This window comes from Cricetulus griseus, chromosome 3 (genome assembly GCF_003668045.3).
Source record: "Cricetulus griseus strain 17A/GY chromosome 3, alternate assembly CriGri-PICRH-1.0, whole genome shotgun sequence".
NCBI classification, from domain to species: domain Eukaryota; kingdom Metazoa; phylum Chordata; class Mammalia; order Rodentia; family Cricetidae; genus Cricetulus; species Cricetulus griseus.
The window spans coordinates 212905933-212918778 of NC_048596.1; the positions used below are offsets into that span (position 1 = coordinate 212905933).

The 12846-nt window shown below is 42.9% G+C and overlaps 1 protein-coding gene across 5 annotated transcripts in view; it reads right to left on the reverse strand.

Moving 5' to 3' along the window:
- Positions 1-12272, reverse strand: part of Kiaa1217 (KIAA1217 ortholog) — a 65781-nt gene extending 53509 nt beyond the window's left edge. For 2 of the 5 annotated variants that reach the window (XM_035442797.1, XM_035442799.1), the window contains exon 1: positions 5473-6305. In XM_035442797.1, coding sequence (XP_035298688.1) covers positions 5473-6305 — 833 coding nt within the window. Of the gene's footprint in view, positions 1-5472; positions 6306-11384 lie in introns of those variants that run through there. The other 3 variants (XM_035442800.1, XM_035442798.1, XM_035442796.1) reach the window with 3 other exon arrangements.
- Between the last annotated feature and the right edge of the window lie 574 nt (positions 12273-12846).

The following is a 12846-nucleotide window of genomic DNA, read 5'->3' on the forward strand; positions in this document are numbered from 1 at the left end:
GCGCGCGCGCACACACACACACACACATACGTTTTCTTCCCTCTTCTCCCTACCTGGCCAAAGGCCAGGGCTTTTGTTCTGCAAGCCTAGGGTGCCTAAGCAATCCTACCCAGGTGCCATGTGGCTCCCCTTTCTGTAGACTCCAGGTGCAGACAGGGCTAGACTTTGCTCCTCAGTGTGACTCTTTCCTACTCTGACGAACATAGCTGCTCTGGCTGCAGAACAATGTTAAAATGGGATCTCAGCTCCAATTCATTGAGCATGAAGAGCCATATTCCATTAGAAGGGTTCTGTTATGCATTTGGAGGGATGGCCATTAGTGACTCTGCAATGAGCACCTTTGAATTTTGAGTGTTACTTCTTAAAAAAAAAAAATGCTTTCGATTATATGATCCAAGCTATAAATAGAAAATAGTAAAAACAGAAATGCCCTCAAGTTTTACAGTTCTTTCTGGCTGTTTTGTGTGACATGGTCAGAGGTAATGATGCTGTTTAATGAAGTGATTTTATAACCAAGGGAAGGCAGAGCCCCATGCTCTAACCGTCTGTGCCACCGAGTCTCCTCACAAGTCTCTTATAGATGCTTGAACCCATTTTTCCTTTTTGGAGTCCCAGCAGAAGGGACTAGTCAAAGCCACCAAAATATGGCAAAGTGATCTTTCTAGGAGCTCAGATACAAGCAGGCTGTTAGGAGACAACTCAAACGCCCATGGGCTCCGTGGAAGGAGAACACCACCATCAGACAGGTTATAGCATTCATTCTGACCATCATCAGCGACTTACTGAAGTGTCTTCAAAAACAAAAGAGATGCTGACTCCAAGAGAATGAGGCACATGAATGAGTGCAAGAATCCTGATTAAACGATGCAGGGTTTAGCACTTCATTTCTATGTCAACAGAGCTGTTATAGAATCATGATCCTTCAAAGGAGCTGTCATGGACTTCTGCTAGCATACATGTGAAAGAAAGGATTCTTCTCTCCGATTTCTGGTGTCCTGCAGCTATTTGGGCTATTACACTGAAGTGCTCTTAGGAACCACAAGGGACTCCTGCAGAGCGCAGCAGAAAGCTCAGCTCCCTGCAGCTCTAGCCCCTGTGTTTTGTCAGCTCACTTAGATGTTAAAATCTCACTTTGGGACTCACAAACGCAAAGCACTCTCATTTATTTGCTCTTAATATTATGAAACGGCAACAGAAATTGGCTTGGCATTTTATACCTCATACTCTTGAAGTTAGACTTTAAGGGGGCTGAACACGATTTAAAAATACTATCCAGATTAAATATTTCTTAAATAACATCATGACCTAAGTTAGACTATAGCATATAATTTTGCGCTTTGGTAATTGTTCCTGGTGTTTGTCTTTGGCATCTATTTTCCCATTGACATAGTATTCAGATGCACTTTTTTAAAAAAATAAATTCTACCAAGAATGTTCTCTCCTTTTCCCATTTCTATGTAATTGTGCTAATATACCAGCTAGGGCAGTTATACTTTAAATGGCATGCATATATTTAGCAGTATAATTATGCAAATTCTGCCATGTTTATGATTGTGAATGTCCTTTGGGAGCAGCTACTTAGCATCCAGTCCTAAAATGATTTTTGAAGGATTCTGTTTGCAATGTTCAGAACTCACTTCTCTCTATTCCTCCACTGTGGGAAGGTGGGCCCATTGCTGTCGATTGCCCATGACTACTATAGTAGATTATGCGCGCTACGAATACAGTCTTCCTTCCTCTTGAGATGGGGATGGAAACACAGAGCCTTGCACATGCTAAGCAAGGGCTCTACTACTGAGCTGTATCCTCATTATTTAAGATAAGGTCTCACTATGTAGCTGGGGCTGGTCTTGGCCTTGAGTCCTCCTGCCTTAGACTCTCGGGTATTGGGATTATAGGTGTTTGCCAACCTGCCTGGCAAGAGGTACAGACCCTTTACTAGACTGAACCATTTTATAGCAGAACCAAATTAACAACCCTGTTCCTCAGTTTCTGTATCTGTGAAATGGGATAAAGCAAATACGTATCTTAGCAATTGTTCTGACAGTTCTATCCCATGATATAGAAAGGATGCTTAGTGCAGTGCTTGTTTCAAAGAGGCCCCTGCACATGACAGGTGAATACGTGTGTCTTTCAGCACGGGTGCTGCATTTCAGCTGGTTCATCACTATTTATGTCTGAATCAGAGAGGACAGGCACAATGACTTTCCTTAGCAGAGGCTCAAAATGTAGATGGTGTGTGTGCCTGTTAAGGTCTTTGGTGTGTGTGTTTGTATGACAATGGATGTACATGTCTACGAAGTATCTCTGTGCATGCTGGTTAATTTGGGGTTTTTGTTGTTGTTTTTCAACTTGACATAAGCCAGGGTCATCTGGGTAGAGAGAATCTCAATTGAGAAAATGTCTCCAAGGCTTGAGAGATGGCTCAGCCATTAAATGTAAGAGAAAATATCTCCATTATAGTGGCTTGTATTCAAGCCTGTGGGACATTTTCTTGATTGGTGATTGATGTGGGATGGCCCAGTCACTGGAGTCAGTAAAACCCCTGGACAGTTGTGGGTGGCATAAGTAAGCAGAATGAGCAAGCCAGTGGGCAGCATTCCTCGTGGTCTCTGCTTTAGCTTTGCCTGTCTTGAGTTTCTGCTCTGACTTCCGTCAGTGATGGACTATGACCTGGGAGTGTAAGATGAAATAAACCCTTTCCTCCCCAAGTTGCTTTTGGTCATGGTGTTTATCACAGAAATAGAAATCTAACTAGGACAGTGTGTGTATACATGAATGTATTTGTTTAGAACATATATGTCTGTGGTGCTTTTGTGTGTCTGTATATGTCTATGCGGTATATGTGAACAAGTGCCCCTGTGGGGTGCCTGTGTTTATTTCTATCTCTGTTGTATATGTATATATGTCTGTAGTGTGCATAAGAGTGCATGTATGTGCATACATATATTTACATGTCTGATATGTGATATATATATATATATATATATATATATATATATATATATATGCATAGTGTAAGACCTGTGGAAGAATGTGTGTGTACAGTATTAACCCGCCCCCAAAAAACACAAACACTCCAGCTGTAATCTCTGGAGATAAGTTAATTAAATCAAGATTCAATCCACCTAGGCAGGATGTGTGAAGTCAAATTCTTCCTTTGTTATTTCACATTTGGTAAAGGGAAGAACATGAAAATGTAAAGTTACAGCATCATAGTCATCTGTCATAACACAGTGGTGACAATGACACCATGTTTTAGGTGTGCACTTATCTTTTCTAGTTAATTTTTCTAATATTTTCTATGCTAGATATAACATAATGTGAATTTTATAAAAATGTTTTATAACATGTAAAGAACAAATCTATAGACTTTTTTTGAGATTTGAAAAAATGAAGTCAAAGAGGTTGGCAAATCCTTTTACACAAGGGAGCGAAAATCCAACAAGGACAATGGCAAATGGATAATGAATATCCTTTAAGATGTTAGAAAGCCACGCATGTAATACTTGCATCTTCAAAAGCTGTGGTTTTTGTTGTTGTTTGTTTGCTTGACCGGATTTTTATTTTTATTTTATTTATTTATTTTGTTTTTTTGAGGCAGGGTTTTCTGTATTGTTTTGAAGCCTGTCTTGGAACTCCGTCTGTACACCAGGCTGGCCTTGAACTCACAGAGATCCACCTGCCTCTGCCTTCCAAGTGCTGGGATTAAAGGCGTGTGCCACCAACGCCTGGCCCTTGACTGAATTTTTAATATGGGTTTCATAGGCTGACTTTGATTTTGCAGCAATCCTCATGCCTCAGTGTCTTGAGTGCTGGGATTACAGAATGCCCACCATACCCCTTACCAAACCTCTTGACAAATAGGGCTAAGTGACTCTGTGGGCTGAGCACTTGTAGCATCAGCATCAATGATCTCACACTAGGCGCTGGGAAGGAGGATGTGGTGGTTTGAATGAGAAAGGTCCCTATATATTTCAACAGTTAGTTGGTTCCTAGCTCGGGGCCAAGTTAGAGATTCTGTAGGAGGTGGGACAAGGTGGAGGGGTGGGGGGAATGGGATTTGAAGACTTGCCCTACCTCCAGTTCTCATACTGTGTGTGGCTAAGATGTGATTTCAGCATCCTGCTACCAACATTTCCCAAACATTTGGGACATCTAGCCCTCTACAACCATAAACTAAAATTGGCTCTTTCTTTTATAGGTTGCTTTTCGGCCATGGTATTTTATCACAGCAACAGAAAAATAACTAATACAGAGGATGATGCCTCTGTTGACAATATGTATCCAGAACCTAGCAAGGGAACAATGTCTCGTGATGGTGGTAAATCAGGCTTTTGGTCCTCTGCTCCCCTCCAGGCATCCATAGAGCAGTGGTAGCATGGTGGAAAGGTAGGGAGGGCTGAGGGCTCAGCATTAGCTCCAAAGTCCAACATTTTTCTTAGTTCTACATTCTCAAGCCAGTCAGATAGTTGCCATTTTGCCAACAGGGAGAATTAATGACTCCAAAACATTCATGCTCATTCCTGTTCCATTTTCATGTCATCTTTGTGCTTCGAGATTCCTTATGACTGAACAAATAGGGACAGCCTCACATGATAAAATTCTGCTAGAGGCGACAGGGTTTTGGACTGATTTGAGTGTGAAAACAGTAAGTTAGGAAGACAGTTCACATTCCATTCACAAGTTTGGACTTCTTATACGGTTATGTAAGAGTGTGCAATGGAACCATTTTTAGTGAGGAATGGTAGTTTGTAGCAGGTTCTGAGCAACTTAGTATCCGATTCTTGTATTTTATCCATTTGGAACCTGCATCAATAGGATAAGTTGCCCTTTTTACTTCAATTTCTCTGCTAAATTTTATGATTATAATCACTTTTCTTCAGTTCAATCAACTCGGGCTAGGGAACTTTCTCCTACGAAAATTTGCTTTCCAACTATTACTTTACAGATTTTGGAAGTTTTCAAGATGCATTCAGGAAATAAAATAGTATTTGATTCACTAGAAAACTCTACCCATTCCAGCTCCACTCCTGAATGAGTATTAAACCCAAACATTCCATGCACATACAAGCTCATTTTTTCCATTTTCCAAAAGTAGACAAGAAGATGAAATTGCATTCTATAGGATTAACACAAATGGCTGGGACCAACAGTTGAGTTACTATTTATTTTCTACAACGGACAATGATCCCTTCATCTATTGTCTGCATGGTGTCCCTTAATCACCATTTTCTTCCTAATAGTTCCAAATTACCTTAATGACAACACTGTGAGGCCCAGAGTCTGGGGACAAGAAGCGCTACCGGTCTTTGTGGTACCTCACTGACCTGACCCCACTCATTCAGGAGCTCTGCAGGGAAGGGCCGCCTTCTCTGATACTCAAGAGTCTTGTTCCCTTCTTGGGATCCAGAAAGTAGTTTTCAGCAATACACAGGTACAGACCACCCTTGACCATCCCCTATGCCTTACCTGGTTTCTCTGTCTTTGGGGATCGTAGCGGTGCTGTAAGCAAAGACTTGCTTCTCAACTAGAGGAGGCCCCAGATCTACAATGCTGGATAATCCTGGAGCGTTTCGTGGCTTTTCGATATACACCAGGGTGCCGGGCTCCTTTTTGAAGGACTGACGACTGGGTGAGACCCGGTCTGGCTGCAGGGTGTGAGGGGGTCCATGTGCATTAAGATGCGGGTGCATGTCTATCATTCTCAGGTCACCCACCCGGTGCGGAGATGCTGGGGGTGTTTTGGAGCCCAAGGTAGGCAAATGGCTGTCTGGGTACTTCCTTGACTTTTGTCTGTATAATGACTGCTCCATATGCATTTCTGCTTGCAAGGAAGGGTTACAGTAAGCACTTGCTGACCGGATCGCAGTGCGGTGATACGCGATGACATGATCTGGGACATCCAACGGGTGGCCACCATGAGACGAGGCTATGCTCATGCGTCCCTCATGATAGAGGTAAGGGTCGGCGTAGAAACCCTCATTTCTGTACATAACCAGGTTTTTGCTGCCCATGTCTTCATCGGGCTTGACATCTCGTCTTTCCAAAATGGCGCTGGGGCTTGGGGAGATGGATCTAGAGACCGGCAGGCTAGAGAGTCTGTCCCTGGGGATGGTGGCGTTGCCAGGAATAGCCATGGGACGGCTGCCCCCGTAAGGAATTCTGGATGGGGAGGGAGGCAAAGAATGGGGCACTGGAGTGGATGGTGGGGAATTTGGAATTGCATGGGGTGGGTGAGCCGTGGATCCTGGTCTGGGGGCTACGAGGCCATCTCCTCTTGCATAAACAATTTCTCTCTGCATCTGGAAATAAAACAAGGAATCAGAAAAACATACTTAGATAATTGGGGTTTTGGAGGAATCTCAGTGGGACAAGGGGAATCTGGCATGACTCTCTCCTTACCAGACACTCATATCCAATGAATGGAACCCGAGCATTTGTTCCCTTATTGACGACAGAGACTTTACAGATGCAACCAAGTCATGGATCCTGAGGTGACAGACATTATCCAGGTGGGCTCATTGCAATCACATAGGTTTTTATATAAACAACAAGAAAATAAGGAATCAGGCTGGGAGGGGGGGTGGAGCGGCTGCAATGATAGAAGCAGTCAAGGACAGAAAGGCTAGAAGGTGCTATGCTGCTGACTTTGGAGGTAAGGAGGGAGCCAGGAGTTAAGGACTACAACTGCACAAGACAAGGAAATGGATTCTCTTCAGAGTGCCAACCCAAGTGTGGTCCTGCCTACAGGCTGATAATGGCTCATTTCAGAGACCCAATCCAACCTCTATACAAGAATAAATTCGTGGCATTTAAAGCCTAAAAGATGTTGTTTGTTTTTGTAATGTTGGAATTCAAACCTATAGCCTCATAGTGTAGGCAAACACTTTCCCACTGCACCCACCCCCACAACTCCAAGTCTCTAATAATTTGTTATAGCAACCTAAAAAAAAAAAAAAAACCTGACATATACCCAGTGACAACAATGCAGTGCATGGACTAAATATTGAGGCTACAGCTTCTTACAGCCACTTAATAAATGTATGGCTAATATATACATGGGTCTAAAACTATGTTTCCCAAAACCTACGTTGGGCACATTTTCCTGCAGTTAGCTCTGGCAAATAACTAATAAGCACTTTCCTACTTTTCCAGGCTGATGTTATATAGAACCATGGCTAGAAAGACAAAGTGGATCCCTGGGAGAAGTGTAGAAGGAGTTTAATTCATTCATCAACTCTTTATTTGAGCCTAAGTGAAGACGGCACAACAGCCTAGGGTAGTAAGGTGAGATGACAGGTAAACGCATTGTGAGAAGAGAAGGAGTGTGAAGCCTGGTGGAGGCCCAGTGGAAAGTCCTAATGGCATGGTCTGTGGGCTGTGAGCTGGTGATGGCTGATGTGATATCAGTTAAGTGGTGATGGAACTGGGGTAGCAGCTGGAGCTTTGGGCCACGTAGCTCCCATATCCAGGCTGTGGCATTGCGTGGTCCAGGAGAGGTAAGGATGCCCATGGCTCTTTGACATTCAGATGAAACAGTGACAGGAGAACCAAGTTAATGAGGAAAGGGGGGAAATGAATTTGTGCTTTGCAAACACACTGTTGAGTTTAGCAAGGACAGAATCAAAAATGCAAATAAATCCAGGATGTGATTATTTGACACACTGGCTTTTTTGGTCAAAGCCCAGGAGGAAAATGAAACAGTAGCCCCTTACCCCAACCTCTAAGAGATGACACAAGGACGTTAGTGGCTGGAGGGTAGCTGTGGTAGGGACATGAGGGAGAGGAGGTGGCTCAAACAGAGAAGAACCAGAAAGTGTACCCGAAGGACTCATGATGGGGGGAAGAGTTAGGATGAATAGGAAACAGAGCCCATGCCTTGAATAAAAGAAACTGATGCATCATCACATGAATTTGTTCAGTGAACAACCTTTACCAAGTCCTTCTGAAGAGCCAGGCATGAGATACAGCTCCAAACAAGCATTCTAGTTCCTAACACTGAGAAGAGAGTGAGTGCTTTCCTGAATGCTCTCCATGGGAATCCAGAGCAAGAGCCAATCAGTCTTCCACAGCTTCGTATCTTGTCCCTGGCATCCAATGATGCAGAATCTTTGATAGGATCAGGGACTTACTTCTATGTATTATAGTAGATTTTACACAGAAAGTGACCAATTAAAAGTGCACAATAGTTGGGTGGTAAGATGGCTCAGAGGTTAAGAGCACTGTCTTCCAGAGGTCCTGAGTTTGATTCCCAGCAACCACATGATGGTTCACCACCATTTGTAACAAGATCTGGTGCCCTCTTCTGGCCTGCAGGAACACATGCAGTCAGAGCACTGTATACTTAATAAATAAATCTTTTAAGAACTGCAAAATAGTTACAAATAGGCAACAACTAAATAGAACCTTTTTGAGGGTGTTTCCTGAGCAATCACTAAATTGGCCCCTTGATTCCACAAGGACCTGAGTGATTCTGGAGACCTCAGAGAGAACAGGTTCCTGACTTAGAATCATAGCTAATCTTACAATCATAGTTCATGCTTCCCTAGGATACCAAATCTGACTGTGCTATCTTGAAACTCCCTCTTGTGTCCTTATTTTTATGTTCCATACCTAGTCCTGGATTCCAGGTGCCTTAATGTTATCTGCCCATATGACCATTCTCTGTTCACCTGACATACGTGTGACTCAGGTGTGCAGTTCAGTAGACCAGAAGGGCCCCACCCAAAGTCACTGTGGGGTAGTATACCTGATTAATTATCCACAGTGGTTGGAACAACCATAGAATGGAGGGTTTGCAAAACCATACAAACATCTTTCCCACTGCCTTGCACGGTTCAGGGCTCAATACAAATAAAGGTGTGCTCCACACATGGCTTTCTAGGTTATAAAGCCTAAGAGGGTCTGGCTCAGCTGGCAGTGTGTATCTGACCAAAAGCCCCAAACAATCATCCTAATATGCAATACAATAATCAACACCGACAACAAAAAACCCTTCAAGATAAACTCATCACATCACATCACATTGATTCAATAGGCTACTGTGTGAAGAGCATCACATATTGCCCAAGACAAATTAATACATAGAAAGTTCTGTTGCCTTTATTGTTGGGAATTAAAAAGGTAAACAAGATGAAAAACGTCTAGAAGTCACTAGGGACCAGCAACTTCTTTAATCAGGGCCATCTGTTTTCCTTTCTTATCTAGGTAACAGCTAGAATTTGGGGATCCCAGTCCAAATGGCCACAGTTGAAATATCCATCTTTCTGGTAAGAGAGTATAAAGAGAGAACAAGATTCTAAACAGTAGAGAACTGTTAAGATAAATAAATGGTATTAATGAAAGCAAAATGTAAAATTAACTTTAATTTCTAAAAATACAGACATGTCTTTTAAAACAGCAAAAATTAAATAAGAATTTATTTTTTTGTGGTATGAAAAGATATAGTTGAGTTATAAGTATCTTTCAAAATGAAATACCAAAAGACTCATTAGAAAAAAAATCTGTAAATTGCTAGTGGCATGAATAGATACATTCTGAAAGAACAAATCAATTAAGAATAATTCTGATATACTGTGCTATGCATTCATGTGAAGAATGTGGGTGTCAGCCAAAATATTGAATAGCCAACATCTGTCTTGGTCCAGGGGCTAATCAGTTCATGAGTGAGGATGGATCCTAGCTATAGCCATCAGTATCACATACTTGCTGACCTTGCTGGCTATCATCCCTAACCTTTCCACTTCAAAATAATCTTGCTATGGTCCAATGGGGCCACTGAATGAACCACTGAGTTAGCCACTGGACATTCAATTATGACAGAACAGTTAATCTGAGGCTGAATGTCTCCATCAATACTAGGGGCATAGTCAAAGCCTCTGGCAAAATGTTCATGTTGCTTTGCCAGTCTGTGTCTGATTTTTCCAAGACAGCTTTAAAAAGCTCTAAATAGAGTTCCAGAAGAGGACAGCATGATAATCCCATTAAGCCATGGGAAAACATGGCTTTCAGATCTATGAGAACAAACTCTTAACACGAGATAACTCAAGTTCTTACAGAAAATGACCGAGTTTGCTTGATAGCATCTCACCCAGGACCTGGTAGAAGAACTGGGAGATGAGGAAGGAACCTCATGCTAATTTTTTAAAAACTAGACTTTACTGACTTCGAAAGATACTTGTCTGACTGGCTGTGGGGCAGGCAAGTTTTATAGTTTGTCATTTAGAACAACCTTTGGTGCTCAAGCTAGTATCCTTCTTATGACTACAATGTCCTTGTTTCAGGCATTTTTTCAGTCTTATTTTGTTGTGATTTTTAACTGTCTTGCTGACAAAGACCTGACATTAAATATGAATGGGCTTTTCTTATACTAATACCCACAATTGGGTCTAGGAGAAGATTAGACTACTTTACATGGTAAGACAAGCAAGGCAAATGTGCACACAGGACTGCACTGTGTGGCCCGGACCATTTGAGCATTCGAAGGTCCCACCCACCCCTGAAGGTCTTCTGTACCCCATTCCTCTTAACAAGTTCAAAGTAGCTATGCCCATCACTGAAGCTTTCTCTGCAGGGACTTTACCATTAGTATCTGTATGTAAACTGCAGAATTTTCTTTTACAGAAATAAAAGAGGACCTACACATATCTTCCTACTCCCTTATAGGAATTCACATATTTATTTGTCTTTCTAGGCTCAGAAATAGAAATATCCAAGCACCCAGCAATGTATGGACCAGGCCATTCTTCCTCACTTGTTTGCTCCTTATGGTATTATCTTTTCCTTTTTCCACTACTATCCAAATCCCTACTTTGTCCTGGTTGTTGGAGCCCTGGTGTTGGTAAACAGAGAGGGGTTTTACACAATCTCATCACGGAGCTGGCCCTGGGTAGCCATGCTGTTCTTCTCACTCACAGCACTCAGTTCAATAATCTGCCCCATCCTTCCATCAACCAGAAAATACTAAGGGTCAGTTCAAATTAGGTTTGAGTTAGGCAGCTATACATATAGCTGTATTTCATTTTCCCCTAGCATTCTAAAACAAGGCAAGTATCACTCAGTTGGAAGTTTTTGGAAAGTAAGACAAGATGGAACATTTTAAAATCGTTTCTAGAAAAGAAAATCTAGCACGAAAAAAAGTTCACTTACCATCTTTTTTGGAAATGTTCACGTCACTCATCTCTTTCTGAGACATTTACAACACAGAGATATGCTTTCTGAGGAGGGCATATTATGTTCAGCTTACTCTATTTCAAGCCCCACCCTTCCAAGTCTAGAATCTGTACGTGGCCTCCTCCATCAGACCACATAATAAGTAACCAGAGAAAACAGAAAAGCGTCCTTAGAAATTTTTTCATCCTCCAAGAACAAAAGCCACTTACTTTTTGTCAGAGGGAACCACCTGTGTAACTGACGCCGTGAAAAGGCCCATTGGCTCTGTGCCGGGTTATGGTACTCCTTTGTTTGAGATCCTCATCCAAATCCCCAGGCCCTCACTTGGATAAGGCAGACAACTTTCTTCTCTTCAGAGTCCAAATCACTGCAAGGGCGCTCAGATACTAAAATGCTCCCCAATGAAGACCAGTTTGTTTTCCCCGGTCTTCAGAGCGAAGCTGCCACAGGCATGGATAAAAAGTAGCTCTCCCCATGATAAGCCAATTTCTCCTCCCCTTGGAAATTAGTCACTGAATAACCTCAGCTCACATCCAACCACAGGCTACTGCGTGGGTGACTCAATCCTTCAACAATTGCTTACAGGGAAATACAGAGCTAGGAAGGCGCTCAACAATGAGAGCCCTGGGTAAATGGGTTTACAATAAAAGCTATACTACCAAATAGAATCTACATAAAGCAAACACAATCCTTAAAGCAGACCAATAGCCAGCCACCAAGAATCGAAACCAACAGAGAACCGGTGTGCTAATTATCCTCCGGGACCAACTCTCATGTAGTTTCCTGTTATGGGTGCTGAAAAAAAAAAAAAAAAATCTGGCCCAGCACCCAAACTTCATTCTTCTGCTAGACTTTTAAAGTCTGGTTGTTGGCAAGTAAAGGCAACCTGTATCTTTCCTAGGTTTGTGATACCTGAGGGAAAACAAGGAGGGAAAAAAGGTTGTTTGCTAATTAACCAGCCTGTCTAACCAGGCTAAGCTATCTGTTTTCTGCAGCACAGGGCTAGCTAGCAAAGGCTATGGTTCTGGAAAACCAAGCTGACACGAGGAGGGAAAAGAGAGGGCAAGCCGCAACTGCTGAAAGAGGAGCCCTGAGAAAGGCAAGCAGCTCCTGGCAGCCCCACCCTAGGCAACAGGAAGAGAAAGCCAGAGGTTCTCCGCAGGCGTCCCCTGGGGGAAGGCACTGTACAGCCTGCTCTTCAAGGGAGACAGGGACAAGAAGGGGCGTGTGTGTCCACCAGAAGTGGCTCGATGAAGGACAGGTGTCAACACCTGGCTAACAAAAAGTGAGTGTGGCAAAAGCCAAGGCTTCCCTTGGCTCACAGAAACACTCTTTTTAGCCACTCTCCCTGTCCTCTGAGCCCTCAGGGACAGCACAACACCCTGCTGGGAATCCAGCAACAAGGAACCTCAGACACTGACTGGGCTGGCCTTAAGCCACACCCCACTACCACACTCATGGCTGCCTGTGCATTTTTAAAAACATTTTCTGTCTGTCAGAGGTTGTTCTTGCTGACCAAAAGAATTCTGTGACGTTGCTGAAGTCCAAGTGCAGTCAGCATGGTGAACGCACCAAAGGGACTGTTTACTACCACCAAATCGCTCGTGGTTATTAAGGGAGGGAGATAGTGGTGCCCATACCACCACCGTCCTCCTAGGATGTCCCATTAGA